This window comes from Stegostoma tigrinum, chromosome 11, assembly GCF_030684315.1.
Source record: "Stegostoma tigrinum isolate sSteTig4 chromosome 11, sSteTig4.hap1, whole genome shotgun sequence".
NCBI lineage: Eukaryota > Metazoa > Chordata > Chondrichthyes > Orectolobiformes > Stegostomatidae > Stegostoma > Stegostoma tigrinum.
The window spans coordinates 27,356,537-27,381,695 of NC_081364.1; the positions used below are offsets into that span (position 1 = coordinate 27,356,537).

Consider the following 25,159-nt stretch of genomic DNA (forward strand, 5'->3'; position numbering starts at 1 on the left):
AAGAGGGGGGGGGAAGAGGGGGGGGGAAGAGGGGGGGGGGGAAGAGGGGGGGGGGAAGAGGGGGGGGGGAAGAGGGGGGGGGGAAGAGGGGGGGGGAAGAGAGGGGGGGGGAAGAGGGGGGGGAAGAGGGGGGGGGGGAAGAGGGGGGGGAAGAGGGGGGGAAGAGGGGGGGGAAGAGGGGGGGGGGGGAAGAGGGGGGGGGAAGAGGGGGGGGAAGAGGGGGGGGGGAAGAGGGGGGGGGGAAGAGGGGGGGGAGAAGGGGGGGGGGAAGAAGGGGGGGGGGAAGAAGGGGGGGGGAGAAGGGGGGGGGAGAAGGGGGGGGGAGAAGAGGGGGGGGGAAGAAGGGGGGGGAGAAGAGGGGGGGGAGAAGGGGGGGGGAGAAGAGGGGGGGAGAAGAAGGGGGGGGAGAAGAGGGGGGGGAAGGGGGGGAAGGGGGGGGGGAAAGGGGGGGGGAGAAGAGGGGGGGGAGAAGGGGGGGGGAGAAGAGGGGGGGGAGAAGAGGGGGGGAGAGAGGGGGGGGAGAAGAGGGGGGGAGAGAGGGGGGGGGAGAAGAGGGGGGGAGAGAAGAGGGGGGGAGAGAAGAGGGGGGGAGAGAAGAGGGGGGAGAGAAGGGGGGGGAGAGAAGGGGGGGGGAGAGAAGAGGGGGGGAGAGAAGGGGGGGGAGAGAAGGGGGGGAGAAGGGGGGGGGAGAAGGGGGGGGAGAAGAGGGGGGGGAGAAGAGGGGGGGGAGAAGGGGGGGGGAGAGGGGGGGGAAGGGGGGGGGAGAAGGGGGGGGGAGAGGGGGGAGAGGGGGGGGGAGAAGAGGGGGGGGAGAAAGAGGGGGGGAGAAGAGGGGGGGGAGAAGAGGGGGGGAGAGAAGGGGGGGGGAGAAGAGGGGGGTGAGGGGGGAGAGAAGAGGGGGGGAGAGATGAGGGGGGGAGAGAAGAGGGGGGGAGAGAAGAGGGGGGGAGAGAAGGGGGGGGGAGAAGAGGGGGGGAGAGGGGGGGGGGGGAGAAGGGGGGGGGAGAGGGGGGGGGAGAAGGGGGGGGAGAGAAGGGGGGGGAGAAGAGGGGGGGGAGAAGGGGGGGGAGAAGGGGGGGGGGAAGAAGGGGGGGGAGAAGAGCGGGGGGAGAAGAGGGGGGGAGAAGAGGGGGGGGGTGAGAGGGGGGGGGAGAGAGGGGGGGGAGAAGAGGGGGGGGGAGAAGGGGGGGGGAGAAGAGGGGGGGAGAAGAGGGGGGGGGAGAGAGGGGGGGGGTGAGAGGGGGGGGGAGAAGAGGGGGGGGTGAAGGGGGGGGGAGAAGGGGGGGGAGATGGGGGGGGGGGAGAAGGGGGGGGGAGAAGAGGGGGGGGAGTAGGGGGGGGGAGAAGGGGGGGGGAGAAGGGGGGGGGAGAAGAGGGGGGGGAGAAGAGGGGGGGGAAGAGGGGGGGGAAGTGGGGGGGGAGGGGGGGGGAAGAGGGGGGGGGAGAGGGGGGGGGGAGAGGGGGGGGGGAGGGGGGGGGGATGTGGGGGGGGGGAAGAGGGGGGGGGAAGAGGGGGGGGGAGAGGGGGGGGAAGAGGGGGGGGAAGAGGGGGGGGGGAGAGGGGGGGAAGGGGGGGAGGAAGAGAGAGAGGGGGGGGAAGAGAGAGAGCGGGGGGGGAGAAGAGAGGAGCGGGGGGGGAGAGAGAGAGAGCGGGGGGGGAGAAGAGAGAGAGGGGGGGGGGAAGAGAGAGAGGGGGGGGGAGAAGAGAGAGGGGGGGGGGAGAAGAGAGAGAGAGGGGGGGGGAAGAGAGAGAGGGGGGGGATGAGAGAGAGGGGGGGAAGAGAGAGAGGGGGGAAGAGAGAGAGGGGGGGAGAGAGAGAGGGGGGAAGAGAGAGGGGGGGGGAAGAGAGAGAGGGGGGGAAGAGAGAGAGGGGGGGAAGAGAGAGAGGGGGGGGGAAGAGAGAGAGGGGGGGGAAGAGAGAGGGGGGGAAGAGAGAGAGGGGGGGGAAGAGAGAGAGGGGGGGGAGAGAGAGAGGGGGGGAAGAGAGAGAGGGGGGGGAAGAGAGAGAGGGGGGGAGAGAGAGAGGGGGGGGGAAGAAGAGAGGGGGGGGAAGAGAGAGAGGGGGGGGAAGAGAGAGAGGGGGGGGAGGAGAGAGGGGGGGGGAGAGAGAGGGGGGGGGAGAGAGGGGGGGGGAGAGAGGGGGGGGAGGGAGAGAGGGGGGGGGAGAGAGGGGGGGGAGAGAGGGGGGGGAGAGAGAGAGAGGGGGGGATGAGTGAGGGGGGGAAGAGTGTGAGGGGGGGAAGAGAGAGAAAGGGGGGGAAGAGAGAGAAGGGGGGGGAAGAGAGAGAAGGGGGGGAAGAGAGAGAAGGGGGGAAGAGAGAGGAGGGGGAAGAGAGGTAGAGGGGGGGGAAGAGTGAGAGAGGGGGGAAGAGAGAGGGGGGGAAGAGAGAGAAAGGGGGGAAGAGAGAGAAAGGGGGGGAGAGAGAGAGAGGGGGGAGAGAGAGAGAGGGGGGAGAGAGAGAGAGGGGGGAAGTGAGGGGGGGGGGGAAGTTGGAGGGGGGGGGGAAGAGTGAGGGGGGGGAAAGAGAGAGGGGGGGGAAGTGAGAGGGGGGGGAAGAGAGAGAGGGGGGGGAAGAGAGAGAGGGGGGGGAAGAGAGAGAGAGGGGGGGGAAGAGAGAGAGAGGGGGGGGAAGAGAGAGAGAGGGGGGGGAAGAGAGAGAGAGGGGGGGGGAGAGAGAGAGAGGGGGGGGGAGAGAGAGAGTGGGGGGGGGAGAGAGAGGGGGAAGGACTATGACTTGGTAGTGGGCCTTCTTTAAAAAACACACATACTGATACACTAATTAAAAGCAATTACTTGCTTTTATCTGGGTCATAAGTTTGAAAACGATGTACCTAATAGAAAGAGCTATCAACCTAAATCTTGAATTGAAAAAATTAAGGAGGAAATTACTACATTTCACAAGTTATTTCCTGCCCAGTAAATAAAAGGTTATATTAAAAACTAAGGAATGAATCATGCAAGTAAAGAATTGTGCAAACAATTTACTAAAAAAAGGTGTCCTCAAAACATTTCCATAAGCGACCATAATTGTTTCTTGTGTAAGACATTACAAGTAGCAGATGAGTAAATTACACAATGCATTACTTTTCTACCACATAATAGTACTTGTTTGGCCAAGTTCCTTTCCCTTCACTAGACAGCATGTTAATTTAACGTGCAGGAAGAGCAGGTCAGCCACTTAGTAATATTAAACAATTTAAGATGACCTAACCCTACCCATAGTACTGCAAGAATTTCCTTTCTGCTCAAGTCTGCAACCTGCTTAAATAGTAAAAACAGTTAACAATCAGGGAGGTCTCAGTCAATCATGAGAGCTTGCATGTCAGAAACATATTGCACAATTCTGGGTATGGATATGGCATTAAGGAGGGTCAAACAAGCAATTATAATTATGTAAAATTCTGAATTAATAAGGCCTTGGAGGAAAAGCCATTATCAGAAACAGGAAAAATTAAGTCTCTGTTCATGTTCACATACTACACGAATCTTTCCATTTCACTTAAAATCGTGCACATTCATTGCTAAACAGCTTGTTGCAGTCTCAAAACTGGATTTGTGTTTGTGTTGGTGGCCCTAAATGCCACAGAAATCCATTTTCACAGGTGGAGAAAGTTAGCATTATTATTCAAAGTCTTATCGAAAATGAGGAAACCTTCCAGTCATAATAGAATACTATTAATAAAAGGTCAATATACTCACCACATAAGAGGAATTACTATCCAAAACTCCTAAAGTTCACATGGCTGATAACGCTAAAGGAACAAATTAGACACTGCATTACAAAAAAGGCTACTGAATAGAGAGTGATATACATACACAACTGTCAGTGAAAGCCAGGGCCCTTCACTGTCAATGTTAAAGAAATATATTCCTATCTTTAGTAAGATACTTTGCATGAATCTAATAGATAATATACAAATATTCGCATCTTAACATTTAAGATTTGTTTTTACACTTAATGTGACTGACCAGAAGAAGCATTCTTGACCTTGGTTGCATTGAAGGACACAACTGAAAGGATCCGATGAAGGGCTTTTGCCCAAGATCTAAAAATGTTTATTAATTCAGATAAGCTAACAGCAATCTGTATTGGATACATGTTTTCATCCTTCATCTATCACACCTAAACTTTTTTCTTCAGGCGTAATTGCCCTTTCCTTCTTCCACTCATCATCATTTAATCTTGTTACTGGTCATTATGACAACAACTTGGGTAAACGGGCCTTTACTTTCTAAAATCTTCAAAGCTGATTTGCTCTACATTGTACAGTTAGGTGGATGTTAAATTAATGTTCACCTCTATGATATTACAACAACTTAAATTCAGCATTCTACAAGCAAATGTAATTTTCTTTAACATTGAAAATCATTTATGAATGGCATATTCTATGCAGAATAAATTGAAACATAAACATACATGATTTCCATAGGTTTTGAAATTTAAAATACTTTTAAAAATAGATTTTCAAGTCTAAAATACACTTGATTAAAACTCACTTAAGAAGCTAACCCTTTCACCAACCCAACGTAATTCATAAGCAAAAACAGAAATTGCTTGAAAAAGCTTAGCAGGTCACCAGCATCTGTGGAGAGAAAGCAGAGTTAACAAATCAGGTCCAATGACCCTTTTTCAAATGATTCTAAAGTTCTGAAGGGTCACTGAACCAGATCTGCTGAGTTTTTGCAGCAATTTGTTTTTGCTTCTGATTTCCAGCATGTATGCAGTTCTTTCATTTTTCTTCCTGATGTAATCCATAGCTAACTTCATAGTTACCTCAGTCGAACAAATATCCTGACTCTCATTTGTTATGCCAAATTGTCAGCCAGGTTTTATTTAGAGCATTTTTGCAGAAACATGATTAGAACTTCTGCACATCTATTAAAATCACCTCATTTAAAATCAAGCAAAGTAACTTAATAATTTATGAAAAGAGTAATGTGTTTAAATTTTGCATTATCACAAAGATACGTTGCGTTGACTGGTTAGTTTAGCCCAACCGTAAAACACTGTTTGATATGCACTATTTACTGACATTAAAAAAGCAGTTCATTAGTTCATATTTCTGAGTTAGTACGATTTAAGGGGATGCAAGAAGTTTAGACACCTGGATGTTAACATACACAATGTTACTTAGCCACACAACTAAAATTATTTATACAAGAGAAAGTATAATGAAATAACACAGACTCCTCAGCAATTAGAGGTCATTAGGTGAATAAGAGATAGATGGAAAAATACTAATTCTGAACCATACCGCAACATAAGAAAGCCCCAGATTTGATGGCAGTGTCAAAGTCATGAAAGGTTTTAATACAGTATATAATCAGAAATTGTTTCCAGTACCAAAAAAATTCATTAGCTAAAGTAGAAAGAGTTAAGGAACTTGGCCAAAGACACAAAAGGTGCAACAGAATGATGGAAGTAGATTTAACGTTAACTTTAAAAAGGGAATTGTATAAATACTTAATTTGAAAGTCTGTGGGAAAACAGTTAGCAAATGGAAGTACTTGGAAAGTTTAATCAAAGAGCCAGCACACACAATTGGACAAATGGCCTTCTTTTGTGCTATATCATTCTTTGGACTATGATTGCATGCATCGAGCCTCATTTGTGTGTTTGTTGTGTCATCCAAGGAAATACATTTCAAAAGATGTGGACATCAAATTCAAATCATTGGTGGGAGCAGCATTTAAACTTCCTTCCCTCAAATTAAATAAGCAAGCACATAAAAGAAAGGTGCAAATCAAATCTCTTAAGATAAAGTTAGTCAGCGCTCTTACATAAGAGAGACTAATGGCACAGAACCAAAAGGAACTATGACCAAACAAATTTATAACAGTAGCTCACAATTCATTGTTTAAAAAGCAATCAAGCAAGTCCAACTAACTGATTAACAGAAACAAACAGCACAGAACTACTCATAGTAAACATAGATGACGGTGAATAAACTAATAGTGTGGCTTAACTTCTGGTATTACTTTCCTCTTTAACAGTAAATCAGATTAACATTTACAACAGTGGGAACAGAGCTACTAATTTACTTTGGTGTCTCCTAGATGCATAGGCATTAAAGAGAATTGAATTCGCTCATCAAATAACTTCAAGCTGCTTCACACTCTTCTTTGAGCCCTCATTTGTATCTGTGTAGGTTTGAAAAGATTCAGTGCATCAATATTCCTTCCTGCATTTAAACATATTCAAACATAGCTCAATGACCTATACAAAATTAAAATAACCTGTTTCAATTCCATTTAAAGACTTCCTAAAATTTAATTATTTTTGCCAATAAGGGAGTTGTATGCACAATTTATTTTTGAATATTGACAATTCAAAAAGGCTTTCCTTGTTTTTGGTCAGTCTTCACCCCCACTAAATCCCATCAATTCAAAATGAATTATTATGTTAAGGCAGGAAGACCAAAGAAATCTCTGGTGGGCTTTTCCCAAAACATGGTAAAATTCAGTTAGCCAGTCAGTCAGTTGTTCGTTCATAATTCTATGATGGACAGGACACCAGGCAAATGTCTCCAACTAACCGTTCATATTTCAAGTTTTTATATGTACTTCAGGTAACTTAATTCTTCTCAATTATTTCATAATGGTATTTTATTTTAAAGAGTACTAGCTTGAATAATTTCAATTTCATTGATCACTTCAATATGCTTTCCTTGTTGGGAAAGCCACTATGTTCATGGCAAAACCCAATCATTAGTACAAACGTAATAGCCATTAAAACACATTTGCCTACCTTCGGACCATACCTTAACTGGCTTTTTGATATATGCAAATGCTCTGGCCTGAATACCACATCATAAGTATATTTCATAACATCACAAATGTCTTCCTTTAAATAGTTAAATATTTTTCAACTATTAACCCAAAACACCGCTCCTAATTAACGCACTGGCAACAATTCTGCATTTATAACCCCCTTGTGCATTCAGGTGACAAACTTGCTTTCAATTTAGTCAGCTATGAGGTAATTTCACAAATTTTTTAAGGCAATAACATCTAAAGAAATCCTCTTTAAAATGGAACAGAAAAGGTTTTCATTTAAATGTTGTTTACACTTACAATTGGAAAGTGTAGTCTACGGTGTTTGGGAATACATTTAACTTCTGGATCATACACAGTAAAGCAACGCCATACTTGACAAATGTGTGACTATCAAGGTTCTGTGAATCCAAACTCTAGGGATGTGTTCAATTATTGCTGATTCAAAATGTGTTCCAATCATTTAATAGCACATTTTATTTGACATATTGAGAAGGCACTGACTGTTACCTATTGCAATACTAGTGGTCAAATAGCTGGATCAGACACCTGTCAACTGAATTGGGCAAATTCAGAAATAAATGCAAAATCATCTCAATTGACATTAGGAAAATAACTTGAAATATTCAATGCTGTCTTTACCTTCCTGTTCTCAGTGCATTGCTTCAAGACATTATTAATCTAAATACACCAAAATTAAACCCAACTTATGGCATACTTATCAATGCATCCTATAGAATTCATTAAACGCATGAGTATTTTTCCACTACAAGGCTTATTTCCATTTTTAAGAATAATGAATTGCAATTATACTTGTGCTCCTAATATTCATTTTAGCCCAACCTGCTTGTGTTAATAGTAATGTATAAATCAAATTGAAAAAAAATTAGAAAAACCTGTGGTTTTACTTCAGAATCCAGTGAGGTGGTCTAGTGCTCAAAGCTATTCCTGCTTTTTAACCATACTGAAGTACTTAGGACGCTCATAAAGACCTTAATTCATACAAAGTTTTGAAATGGGTCAGTCAGTAATTAGCCCACATGGCTCTGGCCAAAAAAATAAACTCTCCATTTACTTGTACAGATTGACAGTAAAAGAGCTTGCATCTGTTTAGTGGATAATTATGCCACACCTTTGTAGCTCCAATTCAGCATGGGTTATATTCAATGCACTTCAAACAATTCAGAAAATGTAAAAACAACTCTGGTTATTTTCCAAATGCTACACTCTAAAATATAACTGAAAAGGGCCAGTTCTGAAATTCACTCTAATAAATGCAACAACAACCTTTGCTAAAATATCCCAAAGCATCAATTTTTTTAGACTGAGTGTAGCATCCAACTTCCAATCATGTAAATTTTGCTCAGCTATTGTTTAGATTTACAGCTACAATAGTGCCAATACAGGTCTGGTAGTTGAAACAACTCGCAGCTCCAATTAGTTTGTTGGCAAATTTTACAAATGTAAATAGTTTGATGAGGGGATTCTCATTGCAAAATATAACGACAGAAAAGATTTTGAAATTTCTGTTAAAATGCTCTGAAACAGCCTTTAATGCATCTATTTTTAATCATCTTAGAATATTCTCAAAACATGTCCACTATTTTAAAAACAGGCACCTTTTCAGTTATCACAACAACAGGGTGAAATAAAAATGAACCAAAATGCTTTTGAAAATTTTGCAATTAATAAATCAGGGGACTCAAAATTTTTACTGCATTTTTCTTTTACTTTCAATTTTGCTAAGCTAGAAAGAAAAACTTCTATAATTACCTCTCAGATACAGTATTGATCATCTGACCAATCCTATAGCCACGCAGGTGAGTACATGGCAGAATTTGGCTTGAGTGAGGTACCTCCATTTTCGGTTTCCCACTGATAACAACAGGACTAGCTCAAAAATAAAACATGGCAGCAGACAGCTAACACCAATGCAACAATGCCCATCTTGAGTCACTGGTTTTAAGAGAGTAAGCAAGAAAAGGGACAGATGAGCTTTATTCCTAATTTAGCACTTATTAGAAGGAATATTCATATTATCTGATTCATTTTGTGGAAAAAAAAGGCTTGAGGTCAGAGATAACCAGTTTTATAAATTAGACGTACTTCCAGCTAATACATAAACTTCTTTTGAATATCTACTCTACATAATTGATAATGGTAAAATTAATTCTAAGTGATTGCCATTTCCCAGGACAAGGATCATGTTAACAAGTGGCACACTAATAATTGGTTCTAGCATCAGAATGGAGATAAAAGGTTAAAAATTCATATTAAATCACAATCGTATATCAAAGTAGCTGAAAAAATACAAGTTTAATTATTTGAATTTTAGGGATTTTTTGCTTCAGTCTTTCAATTCAGACTATCAAGCCTTTTATCATCTCATCATGTCTTATCACTTGATAATCATTGGTAGATGACTAATACTGTGGCTTTGATAACGTGAGTTTTCATTTATTTTGCATATTTTTAACTTATTGCATTTTGATCATTAATTATCGTAAACAACCCTGGGTTAAAATGCAATTTATATAAGGTGGCATAAATTTATCTTGGATAACACTGGATGATGCTATAATTAACTGCCACTAGCTTCACCTATATATATAAAAAAAGGTTGTGGGTGCGGGAAGAAGAATGAAAACAAATCCCCTAATTCCCATTCTTAATTACCATCTACTAACTACTGTTACACAATACTTAAGCAAGAACATTGAATGAGGACCAAATAAGGTTAACTATCATGTCCCACAATTGAACAGTCTGCCTCATCATCTAAATTCTCAACTGAAGTATAACTAGCTACTTGGGTCATCATATTTGATAATAAAGAGCAGATTTCAAAGAAATGGATTTATATAACTATTATAGCATAAAGGAAGCAATTTAGCCCATCAGACTCCATACAACAGAAAGTAAGCTGGTCCCACTCCCCTGCCCTTTCACCATAAACATCCCCTGCATTTAAAAAAAAAATTCAGGTGTTTGCTGAAATCCCTTTTAAAAGCCACAATTGAACCTGCCTCGACCATTCCCCCAGGCACTGTATTCCACATCCTAACAACTAGTTATTTTGCCAACAAGGTTAAATTAATTGCCTCTGGTTCACAATCACTCTGCCAATGAGAAAGTTTCTCTCCATCTCGTCTATGTAGACCCCCCCCCCCAGCAATTTTAAACACCTTTCCTAGATCCTCTCAACTTTCTTGTCTCTATGGGCAACAACATCAGCTTCTCCAATCTATGTGGAAGCAATCTTGTAAACCTTTTCTGAACAATCTCTAACATCTTCGCATCCTTCCTAAAAATTGAACACACTACTTCAGTCAAGATTAAACCAGTATTTTATGAAGGTTCATCTCAACCACTTTGCTTTTATGCTGTAAGTTGCTTTTTATAAAAGACCAGTAATCCCTCTTATAATAGCTTTCAACCTACCTTTTTGCACATATAGCCCCAGCTGTGTTTCTGTATCCACTTGAGAATTGCATCCTTTAATTTATACTTAGTTTGCATCACCTTATTCTTCCTACCAAAATGTATCATTTCACACACCTCAACATTAAACTTTATCTGCCACTTGTCTATGTTCTCTTCAAGTCCATCACAATTCTTCTCACCATTCACAAAACTTCCTCGTGATACATGCTCATGGTCATCCAGATTTTTCTGTACCTCAGAATTCTATCATTTTCCATTTATATAATTTGCCTTTCTATTCTTCCTATCAAAGTGAGTGGCTTCACATTTTCTCACATCAACATGTTTGCCTACAATACATTCTGCTTCTTCAAAGTCAATAACATGCAACACTTTTTCAAGCTTCTTATGGAAAGCCACATACACATCATTATCATTAACCACTCAATTACATCATGAAAAATAAGCTACCTTAGAAATAAGAAATCTTTTCTCTGGGATGAATAAACCCAAGCTTGGCCAATTGTGATTTGTTTATTTTCCACATAAATTTCTTGTTTCAACACTTTAATCTGGTCAGATTTAAATTGTTGACTTATACTTACATTGTTACCAGAAACCCTCTGACAGCTCAGTTAGTTTCATGTTCTTTATGTTCAAGATTACTGTGAATGGCATATTATTTGATCTTGGAAGGGATGGGGAGAATAACAAAGTCAAGCTTGATTTTGTCTATATACTGCATCCAAACTTCCAATAGGAATCATTAATAACAGTCGGGTGCAAAGATTTATGGACTCCTTTTCTCACTGCTAGAACTTCAGTCATTTAATTCAACATACAGTTTCCTGATCAATAAAGTCCAGTACTACACTGTGTCCCACAGAGCCACTGGGGAGGCCAAAACACTTGTAAATACCATACTCTAGATTTCCAAAATTCTCAAAAGATAGATATGGTTTCAGGGTGGAGAGGAGATCAGATGGTAATTGCTTGACAGTTTGAATACTTGTTGTAAAGCTTGTGGAGATGTTTTACCACATTTGAGGCACCAGTTAATTAAAGTCATGGAGCTTTAAAGCACAGAAACAGACCCTTGGTCCAACTCATCCATGCAAGCTGGATATCCTAAATCTAGTCCCATTTGCCAACATTTGGCCCATACCCTCTAAACACTGCCTATTCATGTACCCATCCAGATACTTTTTAAATGTTGTAATTGTGCCAGCCTCCACCACTTCTTCTCACAGCTCATACTATACACACATCACCCTCTGCATGAAAATGTTGCCCCTTCGGTCTCTTTCAAATCTTTCCCATCTTAACATAAACCTATGCTATCTAGTTTTGGACCCACTCAACACAGCAAAAAGATTTTGTCTATGTGCCCTATCCATGTCCTACATGATTTTATGAACTTCTAGAAGGTCACCCTACAGCCTCTGAAGCTACAGGGAAAATAGCCTCAGCCTATTCAGCCTCTCGCTAAACTCAAACTCTCCAACCCTTGCAAATCCTTGTAAATCTTTCAAGTTTCACAATCTCCTTCATATAGCAGGGAGACCAGAATTGCACACAGTATTCCAATAGTGGCCTGACCAATGTTCTGTACAGCCACAACATGACTTCCCAACTCCTATACTCAATGCACTGACCAATAAAAAAGTAAGCATACCAAACACGTCCTTCAATATCCTATCTACCTGCAACTTTACTTTCAAAGAACTATGAACCTGCACTCCAGAATTTTTGCACAGCAACACTCTCCAGGACGTTACAATTACATGAATATGTCCTACCCTGATTTGCCTTTCCAAAATGCAGCACCTCTCATTTATCTAAATTAAACGCCATCTGCCACTCATCAGCCCAATGGCCCATCTGATCAAGATCCCATTGTACTCTGGAGGTAGCTGTCTTTGCTGTCCACTACACCTCCAAATTTGGTGTCAGCTGTAAACTTAATAACCATCTCTGTTCACATCCAAATCATTTATATAAAATGACGAAAGAGTGGACCCAGCACCAATCCTTCTGGCACACCACATCACAAGCCTCCAGTCTGAAATGTAACCCTCCACCATCACCCTCTGTCTACGTTCAAGCCAGTTCTGTAATCAAACAGCTAGTTCTCCCTCTATACAGTGTGATCTAATCTTGGGGATAAGGCAGGAACAGGATACTGATTGTGGATGATCAGCCATGATCATAATGAATGGTGGTGCTGGCTCGAAGGGCCGAATGGCCTACTCCAGCACCTATTGTCTACTGCTAACCAGTCTACCATGAGGAATCTTGTCGAACGCTTACTGAAGTCATATACATCACATCCACTGCTCTGCCCTCGACAATCCTCTTCTTTACTTGTTCAAAAAACTCATTAAGTTATTGATACATGATTCTCACACACAAAGCTACATTGACTATCCCTAATCAGTCCTTGTCTTTCCAAATACACGTAAATCTTGTTCCTCAGGATTCCCTCCAACAACTTGCCCACCCCCAATGTCAGGGTCACTGGCCTATAGTTCCCTGGCTTTTTCTTACCACCTTTCAAAAATAGTGGTTAACGTTAGCCAACCTCCAGTCTTCCGGCACATCGGCTGTGGCTGTCAATGATACAAACTTCTTAGCAAGGAGCACAACAATAGCTTCCCAAGGGTACACCTGATCAGGTCCCAGGGATTTATCCACCTTTATGCATATTACAAAATCCAGCACCTTCTCCTTTGTAACACTGGATATTTTCCATGAGGTCGCTATTTATTCGACCATGGGCTGATGTTGCCCATAGAGGCAAGAAAGTTGAGAGGATCTAAGAAAGGGGGGTCTTAAAATTGGGGGGTCTAAATAGGCTAGATGAAGAGCAACTCTCTCACTGGCAGAGTGATTGTGAGCCAGAAGCAATTGATTTAACCTTGTTGGCAAAATAACTAGCTGTTAGGATCTAGAAAACAGTGCCTGGGGGAATGGTCGAGGCAGGTTCAATTGGATACCTTCCATATCCTTCTCCACAGTAAGCACTGATGCAAAATACTCGTTTAGCATCTCCCCCATCTCTTCCAGTTCAACACAGATGGCCTAGCTGATCTGTAAGGAACATACTCTGTCTGGACTCTTTCTATCTCATTTTTGAACACTTCTCATGTTCCAGCCAGCCCTTTTCCATCTCTATTTTAAAACTAATAGAATTATGGTCACTGGCCCCAAAGAGTTCCCCCACTGTCACCTCAGTCACCTGCCCTGCCTTATTTAACAACAGAAGGTCAAATTCTGCACCTTCTTTAGTAAATACATCCAAATACGGAATCAAAAAATTTTCTTGTACATAAAACTTAAATTCTTCTCCATCCAAGCCCTTAACACTATGGCAGTCCAGTCTATGTTTGGAAAGTTAAAATCCCCTACTATAACCACCCTATAATTCTTACTGGTAACTAAGATCTCCTTACAAATTTGCTTCTCAATTTCCTGCTGGCTATTTGGAGGTCTACAGTACAATCCTAAAAAGATGATCATCCTATTTTTGTTTCTCAGTTCTACACAAATTACTTCCCTGGACATATTCCTAGGCATATCCTCCGTAAGTACAGCTGTAATGTTATCCCTAATCAAAAATGACAGTTCTCATCCCCACCTCCCCTCTTGACCACTTTCAATCCTTCATATAACATCTATACCCTGGAACATTAAGCTGCCAGTCCTGTCTGTCCGGAGCCACATCTCTATAATTGCCATGATATCCCAGTCCCACATTCCAACCAGAACTTGAGCTTATCTGCTTTACTTGTTAGGCCTCTTGCATTGAAATAATTGTAGTTTAATTTATCAGTCCTACTTCATTCTCTACTTTGTTCCTGCCTGCCCTATTTGTTTGATTTACCCCTTTTCCCAACTGTGCAAGTCTCAGACTAAACTTTTTCCTCACTATCTCCCTGAGTCCACACCACCCTTACTCGTTTAAATCCTCCCATTCTGTGCCCTCTCCCAAGCTATCTTTGATCCTGACACTAGGGAGGCAACACAACATTCTGATGTTTTGCTGTTGGCCACAGAATTATCTGTCTGTGTCTTTGACTAGACTGTCCCCTATCACAATCAATTACTTTGAACTTAGCATACCCCCGATTACATTAGAGCCAGTCTCAGGACCAGAAACCTGGCTGTCAGTGCTACATTCCCCTGAGAATCCATCACCCCTACATTTTCCAAAATAGCATACCTGTTTGAGATGGAGATAGTCACAGGAGACTCCAGCATTACCTGCCTTTCCCTCCTACCCTTCCTGGAAGCCACCCACCTACCTGGTTGAATCTTTGGTTTATCTCCCTCCCTGCGACTGCCATCCATCACACCCTCTTGCTCCTGTAGACTCCTCACTGACTCTAACTGCCACTCCAACCAATCCATGCACTTTCTGCAGATGTAATCATCAGTAACATGGAAACTTTCTCTTGGAAAATTGGATCTCCTACATCCAACAGGAAGAGCACATCACTCTACCAAAGGCCATCTTTGTACATTAAGAATCTACAGAACGAGAAAATAGCACAGTCTTACTGCTCTAAAAACATTGCTCCAGGACAGCTTAGTACCTACTTTTTCATATTTTAAATTGGTGTCATTGAATTTTAAAACATTCGAAGAATAATGTCCAATGGGGTTACTTAGTATTATGCTCATATTGACAGCACTATTAATGTGAAATCACTTTGGAAGCAAGAATGAACAAAGATCTTTGAAGCTTTTCGGGCAACCACAATCTGCTGTACAAGAAACAATATAAGGAAATGAATTGCTTTTCCATCCTACACGACATCTGCTGTAGAAGTGGTTATATTATAACTACACAATCTTAACTGAAATTCAACTTGCAGGAGCTACCACAGTAAGGATAACAATATATTGGATTCTTTGAAACGCAGATGTGGTTGGCATAAATCAATAAAATCTTCTACCTGTAATATGAACTAGTTAGTATATACTTGCAGTGCTAAGTAAAAAGTTGTGATTACAGTTGAGTTCATACAGAGATCCATAATCTCTGAAGAATTTAGTTTTCCAGCTGGTTATCAGATCAGTTTTACTGCCTATTACATATTAGCTCCTTCTCTGCAGCTTTAGCTGCAACTCACAGAAATGTTGAACAATATGGTGTCCCCTGGCACAGTGCAGTGGTAGTGTCCCCACCCAAGAATGAAAAGTCCTGGGTTCAAGTACCACCTGCTCCAAAAAGTGTGAAATAGTATCATTGATTAAGCTGATTAGAAGAATCGCGTTTTTGTTTTTTAATTTGCCAATCTTAAAAATAACTTTCTGGAACACCATATCTGGCACAAAGGGGTTCAACATATCATTCTTATTATATTACATTCTACAGCAGCTTTCTGGATGTGGACTTTGATACATTAACAATCAATGGTGAATTAAAGACTTCATGGATGGTACAGCCTATGACAGCCCACATGCCAATATGCCAATAAAAAACAGAAATCAGATGTCATATCTTGGATGGAATTGTACCACAGAATGGTATCTTATAAATCCATCTTAAATCAACTTACAAAAGTTAATTTTAAATTTGTGAAGTCCTGTAATAAATAATAATGGGAAGACATAAAACTTTGAGGACAGAACTTGCAGGTCCATTTGAACAGGAAGGAGCTGCTGCTAATGATGTTAAGGGCAAGGGCTCCATGCAACAGAAACTTGTCAAATCTACAAAAATAGCACATGGGAGGCACCCCACGTGATCCTTCCATTTCATCCCCACAGGACAAGCTAGCATCTAACGCAAGACAGTACATTCAGAGTGGAAACAGAATCCTTTTCTTGAAAGAGCTAAGTATCATCATGACAGGGTCATACAAGTGCAAAAACTAGACATTGCTGCAACTGCGGGCCAGGATGGGACAGCATTGTATTGACACTTAACAACTGAGTTTTACACCCTCTTGGTTTGTTTCCTGGACAGTGATGCATTCAAGGATGAGGCTAAGAGGTGGCTAAGAGCAACAGACTGCTGCATGTGGTAAACCTATTTTGACTCATGCCCATTGAGTGGTAAAATCAGCAATCCTGGTAAAACAAGTAAACATGTCTTTTTGCATTGAAGGACAAGGATAATGATGGTCCATTCATGTAAACACCTGTGCACTTATATGAACATTAACCAAAAGCAATATACTGCTCCCAAACAAGCACCAAGTATCACATTTGGTTCAACAACACTTAACGACTGAACCAAAGGAAAATACCGCAAAATTTATTTCTTATCCACGAAGGTAGTCATGCAGATCTTCAAAAGTATTTAAATTTACAGCAGCAATTCAAACCTCTCCACAGATGTCATTTCTAATGATTTTAAAGGCATACAGTCCGCATCAGTACACTGACCATTTGAAATGTGCAGTAATTCACTCGAACAGATGGACCATTTGGGCATGTTCAGTCACTGATTTCAGTTCTAAAATAAGAATATGGAACAACATATGAGCTTAAAGTTAATTCAAATTTTATTCATCATCTAATTAAACATATTAATTTATAGGTTTCAGCTTTCCATGCTGTATCCAATCTACTTATGCTTGGTACATGTTTATTAAAAGTATATTTACATTTTAACAGATAGAAATTGTGTGAATTAAGATACTGTCGTCCTCAAAAGGATTTTTAAATATCTGCTCTCATCCTTCACACCCATTTACTTCGATTCCTATATCATTCTGAAAATTCTTAAAAAAACTTGATAACGTGCAAGGGAAAGCCAAGAAATCCCACGCAAATGGCATGTTCTTTCACAGTCCTAAACTCCAATCTGTACTAGAAGCATTGGTGTCAAAAATGTTTAAACTCAATGTTTACTTAAACGAGCAGATTATTGAGAGAAATTACATGTATAAACTAACGACATTCAACAAAGACAGAGCCTGTCTGCTGATCCTGGTAGCATGCACAATGCTGTTGCAATTACAAATTGCATATTACAGCTATAAATATTCCAAATATTTCACACAGGTATAATAGTAATAATAATAATAGTAAGGATTAGCAGTGAAACAAAGTAGATAATAGGAACAATAAAGAAAGGTTTTGCCAAAAACCTTGGAATTTAAAGAAGAATTTATATTTGACAACACTTTCACATCCTTCTGCAGAATAAGGAATTTACAGCCAGTTCAGTACATTTGAAATTTAATTACTGGTGTAATGTACACAAATGTGGCAGCCACTGAAATAAAACAACTAGATAATCTGTTTTAGTCATGTTGGTTAAGGCATAAATGTTAACCAGGACTTGAAAACACTTCCCGATCCTTCAACAAATCATACCACATTAACTTGCATCCATTAGAGAATGCAGATGAGGCTTCAACTTCACGTATTAGCCAAAAGATAGTAGCCTCAACAGGAATACACTGAAGAATCAGCTTAAGTAAGAGAGAAAGTCAGAAAAAATCAGGGTGAAAAATCCAGTACATCAGGCCTGTGAATCTGATAATATAAAAGGGGTAAAATTATATTTATATATTATTTTCATCATTCTTGGACGTTTCGAAGTGCTTTACTGACAATGGTGTACTTATTGAAGTGTAATCACTTCAGTGCGTATAATCACCAAATGTAATCACCAAAGGATGGCACAGTGGCTCAGTGATTAGCACTGCAACCACACAGATCAGGGACCCAGGGTCAAATTCTACCCTTGGGTGACCGACCATGTGCAGTCTGCTCATTGTTCTCATGTCTGCATGGATTTCCATCAAATGCTTCAGTTTCCTTCCACAGTCCAAAGATGTGCAGGTTAGGTGAATTGGCTATGTTAAATGTGGGTTTATGGAAATGATGTGGGAGTCTGGATCTGGAGGGATGGTGCAGACTCAATAGGCCAAATGGCCTCTTTCCACACAGTGGGTATTCTATGATTCTGTGAAGTTAGAGAAAACATGGCAGCCAACATGTGCACAGCAAACTTGTATAAACAGCAATGTGATGATGATCAAAAAGAAATGTTTTTGTAATGCTGACTGGAGATATCTCTCAACCAGGCCACCAAAGACAATTCATGACCATTTGGGAATCAAGGATTGTGGGAAAAGGGCAAAAACGTAGGAGCAGCCATGATTCTATTGAATGTGGAGTAGACTCGGGCTGAACTACCTACTCTTGTATCAGAGATAATGGGAACTGCTGATGCTGGAGAATCCAAGATAACAAAGTGTAGAGCTGGATGAACACAGCAGGCCAAGCAGGAAAGCTGACGTTTCAGGCCGAAGCCCTTCATCAGAAAAGGGTGAGGGGGAGGGGTAGAGGGTTCTGAAATAAATAGGAAGAGGGGGAAGCTGGATCGAAGATGGATAGAGGAGAGGACAGGTGGAGAGGAGGCAGATAAGTTAAAGGGGCGGGGGTGGAGCCAGTAGAGATAAGTGTAGGTGGGGAGGAGGGGTCAGTCCGGAGAAGATGGACAGGTCAAAAGGGGCGGGATGGGATCAGAAGGTAGGAAATAGAGGTGCAACTTGAGGTGGGAGGAGGGGATAGGTGAGAGGAAGAACAGGTTAGGGAGGCAGGGACAAGCTAGGCTGGTTTTGGGATGCAATGGGGGGGGGGGCGGGAGATTTTGAAGCTGGTGAAATCTACATTGATACCATTGGGCTGCAGGGTTCCCGAGCAGAATATATGAGTTGCTGTTCCTGCAACCTTCGGGTGGCATTGTTGTGGCACTGCAGGAGGCCCAGGATGGACATGTCAGCTAAGGAATGGGAGGGGGAGTTGAAATGGTTTGCAACTGGGAGATGCAGTTGTTTATTGCGAACCGAGCGTAGGTGTTCTGCAAAGCTGATGGGAAACAGTGTTTCCCACAATCCTTGATTCCCAAATGGTCATGAATCTATCAATCATCGGTAACATTGGTACCAATGAATGCATAAGCTCCTTAAAATTGGTCTTAAACCTAAGGTCAGGGAAAGAGGTTTAAGTAAGCGGTTGATTATGAAGCAAAGAAGCCTGAGATTATCTTTGCAACATAATCAATGACAACGTACACTCTAAAAACAGCTCTAAATATTGTTTGTTAAGAAGGTGCAATAGTTTGAAATTAACTCCCTAAGGAATTTAATTTCTCCTCCTCACTGGCACTTTAACTATATAGGGTAGCATTGCCACTTTTGGGCATAATCAGCAATTCAAGTACCAAAAGCGCAGCTGAGTTTCTTTTATCTTCAAGTCTTCACTCAAACTCATTTGCAACATAAATTTGTCATGAATTAGTGAAATCAGCATCATCTCAAAATAAATGTTTTTAAATTTAAAGGGTATCCTTGATTTATTTCAGTGTTGGTGTAATTTAATTAATGAAACAGAAAATTTGTCTAATCAAAAAAAAACTACCATTAAACACAGGATCTCATCCATCACCTATGAATGCACCGATTTTACGTAACTGAAAAATCACTTCAAAAAAAACCGAGCCATGTGCTGGTAGTATTGGTACACAGTGGGCGGTTTCTTAGTACCTCAAGAAATCAAAGGTTTTTAAAAGCACGTTTATTAACACCCTTATGCCCAAGAAAACTAACTGGATCTTAGGACCCTCCTTGAAGGAGAAACAGGTACATTTAGCAAAAATTTGCCAAAAAAAGTGATTAATTTTATTTGGCAGATGCACAAACTTATATTTGACGATTCCCATAGATACCAATAAATTTTAGAAAAACAAACTTCCATTTAATAGCTGCAAAAATGACAGTCAAGATTTAACATTTTAAAACATTTACTGTACAAATGAGCTGAAAACACTGGTCATCATTTTTACAGGCAACTTACAATTTAAACCACAGAACAGGATACCAACTTGCTCTTAGCCCAACAGAAAAAAAAATACTTTACAGTGCTTTATGTAGGCAATTAACTTTCCTGGAATGAATCCAAAGTGATTCTTAGCTCCTGGGAGAGTATCTAGCACTTTTCTCAACCTGGTAACTTGCAATGCAAGGAGTCTTTCACAATGAGATTTTCTTTTCCCAGAAACTCTCCTTTTAATTACTGCAAGGTGACTCCACCAACCTAGTTTCAACTTCCCGTAAGTTAGACTTTTCCATCAGAGCATAAGCTTTTACTCACATTCCTGAGATATGGACTAGAAGTTTTTGACCTCTGCTTTTCAAATCCAGGCAGACTAAAAACACCTTCTGTGAAATTCAGTGCTATTCTAGGAAAGCGTGTTCTCTGATATTTATTATAATTTTTTCTGCATCCTTCCTCATTAATCATGCAATCTTTATTTTTTTTAAATTCACTGTGGAACATGGCTGTCACTGGAGGTCATCTCCAGTCGTTCTTCAGAAAGTGGTGGCGAGCTGCTTTCTTGAACACTGCAATCTATGTGCTGCAGATAGACCGACAGTACTGCTAGAATGGAATTCCAGGATATTGACCCAGCCACACGAAAGGAACGGTGACATATTTTCAAGTTTGGATGGCGAGTGGTTTGGAGGAGAACTTGCAGGTGATGGTGTTTCCATGTGTCTGTTGCCCTTGTCCTTCTAGATAGAAGTGGTCATGGCTTGAAAGCTGCTGGAAAGGAGCCTTGCTGAATTACTGTGGTGCATTTTGTAGATAATATATACAGAGCATTGGTGGTGGAGGGAGTGGATGCTTGAGGGGCCAAATGGTTTGCTTTGTCCTGGATGACGTCAAGCTTCTTGAGTGTTGTTGGGTCTGCACACATCCAGGCAAATGGAATATATTCTATCACACTCCTGATTTGACTTGGTAGGTGGCAGACAGGCTTTGAAGAATCAGGAGTCAAGTTATTTATAGCAGCATTCCTAGCCTCTGACTTGCTCTAGCAGCCACTGTATTTATATGCTAAGTCCAGTTCAGTTTCTGGTCAACGGTAACTCTCAGGATATTGATACTGGGTGATTCAGAGATAGTGATACAATTGAATACCGAGGGCAATGGTTAGATTGTCTCTTACTGGAGATGATCATAGCCTGGCATTTGTATGATGTGTACATTACCTTTAGATAACAAACTAAAGGGAAATTGCTGAAGGCACTCAACAGGTCTGGCAACATTTGTGAAAAGGAAACAGAGTTAACATTTCGAGTTCAGTGACCCTTCTTTAGAAATGATATATAGGTAGAAAACATAGAGCTATCCTTAAGAAACCAACTCCTTCATTTTGGGACTAAATGGACTGTTCAAGGCACAAGTGCAATCCAAGATTCTCAATACTTTTCTAGGATTTGGAAAACACTGTCTTCAGTATTAATACAGGCTGCCATTGCTGTCTCAAGCAGAAAACACCCTGCATCTTCTTTCATCTGAAACAATCTAAACAATAATTCTGAAGAAAGGTTACTGGATTTGAAACATTAACTGCTTTTTCTCCATAGATGCTGCCAGACCTGCTGACTCTTTCCAGCAACTTTTGTTTTTGAAAACAATCTAAACCTTCCTTTGATCCCCAATCAAACCACTTAGGCTTGCTGACAAACATACTCCATTAAAGGTCATAGGATCTATTTAACTTCATTCCTCATTTCAAAGATAGCATCAAAACATTGTAATCCTATTAAGCTTGTAACGGTAACTTGTGCCTGGAGTCAGCTTCTAGCACTTCTCTTAGTCTAGCTTTTAAATTATTTGGAAAGTCAATTTGCACTATTATACTGTACGTGGTTGAAATCTGATGATCGTTGGCATAGGTTTGGACAAATTTAGGTGAACTATACTGAAAAAGAGTGCAGCCTAGTGGACTTCTTTATTCCATAATGTATAATCATGGTGAAGAGAAGCACCATTTAGTTACTGGAGCCGAAGGCAAATCATCCGAGGGCGAACACGTGCACAGGTCAGATGGCAAAACAATTTCAGATGCATGCATTTTAAATTCAAAAAATTCTGTATAATTATTCAATTGGAAACACACAAAAGGAAGCATAAAGAGTAGCAAAACTGGAATACAATAAAACCTCACTAGGGTTTGAGATGATTTTTTAAATCGTTTGCTTACTAGAATGTACATTGTGGTTTAGATGTAAATGTTGCATTTGGGAATTAAAAATGTTAATCGCTTAGTTCCACTAGTTCCACCAATGTCAAGTATTAGATCAACCACAAAACCAAACCAGTGAAAATGTGCCAAAGAAGGTACATTCTTGTTCTTTTCCCTCAAGTCCAGCACAGAGGCCCACTAAAGAATCAAACTCAAATATAAAATACTGAAAAGATGTGAAAATATTTTTAAAGCAGTTCAGAAAAAAGAATCCTACATTGTCCTATCAAGGCTATCATTCAATGCTGACTGTTGGTCAAACTGAAGTTGCACATCAGTCATCCACAACCTAACTAACTTGTGCAGACTGCCATGAAACAGGAAACAAATATTTGGCTAACCTGTCACAACAATTGTTCAGGTGTCAACTTAATTAGAACTATTATAGAAATCTAATGTATCTCATCATTTGCATTAAAAAGAGCATACCACTTATATTCAAAGAAATCCTGCTAATAATAATTGTAATACATTAAAAAGTTTGCACATATTTATTGAAAATTTAACAGAGCAAAACTGTATCAATCAATACAAAAAGCATATCAGAATTACTGCAGGCTAAAGCAACTCCGGATTTTGTTCTTCGAAGTCAAGACTACAATTTCACTAAGCCTTGTCGTACTGTACCCACAGCGATACTGACGGTTGGCTGCCCTTAAACTTAATTTATTAGCAAGTATAACTGTTTTGCAGCACAAGTACTATTGGCAGAGAAAACATAAAATCATGTAGGTAGGAGGCAAAAAACCAGACATTAATTTGCTCTGGACTTATTACTGCTGTTTTCATAGTCTCCAATGCCTCTTGAAACTGGTATTTCTTACATGTGTTTCCTGTTGGTATAGCTGCTAACAGTTAAAGTATACTGAATGATGGAGTCATCTTTACAGTCAAAAACACAAAAGTTCCTGTCTGCTGGAAAGTAGTGGAGAATACAATCAAACTAGTTATTTTAAGCTGCTTTTTAGAAATGAACTAAGTGATGCAATGACGTTTGGTAAGCACTTCGAATTTTCCCGCAAAAAAAACACTCAGTATTTTACCAGCTAGCCTGAGACACTAGTTACTAGCTTGAGATCCTCAGCACAAGAAAGCAGCAAATCTTACATCAGCATGAAAACTCATGGCCAGCTTTCCAACTGCATGTATTTGTGTCACATTATCTCCCATTAATGTTCTTTAGCCCTGACTAGTTATCTGCACTGTTATATATCAATCATTCAGCACGTTTTCTTTCTATGATCTGTGACAGCACTTTTTCATAACTTTTTTTTTAGATATTTCATGAAAACGAAATTTAAGATATTAATCCCATTTACTTTCATCTATCCAGCTAATCCTGGCTAGTCCTTTAGCAATCTCAGGTTTAATTAAGTACGTTTGCATCATTTTTTTCCCTATTTCACTGTAGAGTACGCTAATTCATCATTCTGGTTGACATTTTCATCTTAAATGTAAGCAATTGAAATTTCATATCATAACACATCAAGGGACATAGTAAGCCATTGAACCACCTCAACCTTCTTCAGGCTTACCTGTATCTCAATTCCACCTACTTATTTTTGTCCTTATTCTTAACTAACTATAATCATTTGACCTTAGTCTTGAAATTTTAAATTAGCTTAGTACCTTGCTCCATTTTCAGGAGCAAGGGGGCACAGGGGTCCAGATTACAACCACCCTTTGTGAAAATGTGCTTCCATTTGCTCCTTTAAATGGCCTAGCTCAAATTGTAAGGTACTTGTATGCTGTTTGTTCTAGTTTTCCCAAAGGTAAAGACTTCCTGCATCCACCAACGTTTTTATCATTTTGGACACCTCAAATTAATCATTCTTCAAACTCAATACTCAAGGGAACACAAGCCACATTTGTGCAACCTGTATACACAATTTAAAACTGGAGAAGTCTGAGTATCACATATGAATCTGTTGTACTTCCATCAAGGCTAATATACCCTTCCTAAAATGAGCAAAAACTGTATGCAGTTGTTGGATCGAAGTTCTGTTCAATTGAAACATAACTTCTTCCTTTGATATTCCGACCCATTCGAGATAAAAGCCAACACTCGGTCCACATTTTTGATCTGTCCATTAATTTCAATAATTTATGCACAGAAACATCCAAATCTCTGTTCCTACACAGATCAGTTTTTTGTTTAGAAATTCATATTGGTTCAAAAGTGGATGCTTTCACAGATTCCTTGATAGCATCGTAAGAAACAGAAGAGACCATTTGGTCCATTGAACACAATCCACCATTAAACAGAATATAGCTGCTCTGATAAAGTAGCCTTGACTCTACTGTTCTGCCCACCTCCATAACTCTCAACTCCCTAATAGGCCAAAATCTGTCTAACTTATCCTCAAATAAATTTAATGATGCACCCTCCATTGTTCTTTGGGTGGGAGAATTAAAATAGCTAACAAATCAAAGTAGAAATCTCTCATCACATCTATCTTAAATTAGAGGCCCTTTTTGTTCAAATGGTGTCCTAGCTGTAGTATCCCCAGGAATATACCCTTTCAGCATCTAACCTATCAATTGTCTAAATCTTACGCAAGTCAAAAAGATTACCTCCATTCTCCTAAACCAATAAGTATATGCCCAACATTCACAAGCAGGCCATGGCATCATCCCGGAAATCAGATTAACGAACATGCTCTAAACTGCTTCCAATGCAAATATATTGCTCCTTAAATAGGAGACCAAAACTGCATACAGAATGCTGGATATGGTCTTACCAATAGCCTTTAATGTTGTAACAAGGCCTACTTTGAAACACCATTCCTACTGCAATAAAGATGAAAATTCCATTTGCTTTCCCAATTATTTACTGTACATCTATGCTAACTTTGTGATTCATGAACATGGATATTCAGATCCCACTACACTGCAGCAT

At 40.9% G+C, this 25,159-nt stretch overlaps 1 protein-coding gene across 5 annotated transcripts in view; it reads right to left on the minus strand.

The window, feature by feature from the left end:
* LOC125460612 (protein tyrosine phosphatase domain-containing protein 1-like) overlaps positions 1-25,159 on the minus strand; it is a 153,003-nt gene that overhangs the window by 109,675 nt on the left and 18,169 nt on the right. For 2 of the 5 annotated variants that reach the window (XM_048548258.2, XM_048548255.2), the window contains exons 2-3: positions 16,596-16,665; positions 3,702-3,754 (exon numbers count right to left, since the gene is read on the minus strand). The exons of 1 other annotated variant lie outside the window; for it this stretch is intronic. Coding sequence is in view for 1 of the 4 variants with exons in the window: in XM_048548254.2 (XP_048404211.1) it covers positions 16,596-16,644 (49 nt within the window). In the remaining 3 variants the exon portion in view is untranslated. The remainder of the gene's footprint in view (positions 1-3,701; positions 3,755-16,595; positions 16,666-25,159) is intronic. 2 more of the 5 variants (XM_048548256.2, XM_048548254.2) reach the window with 2 other exon arrangements.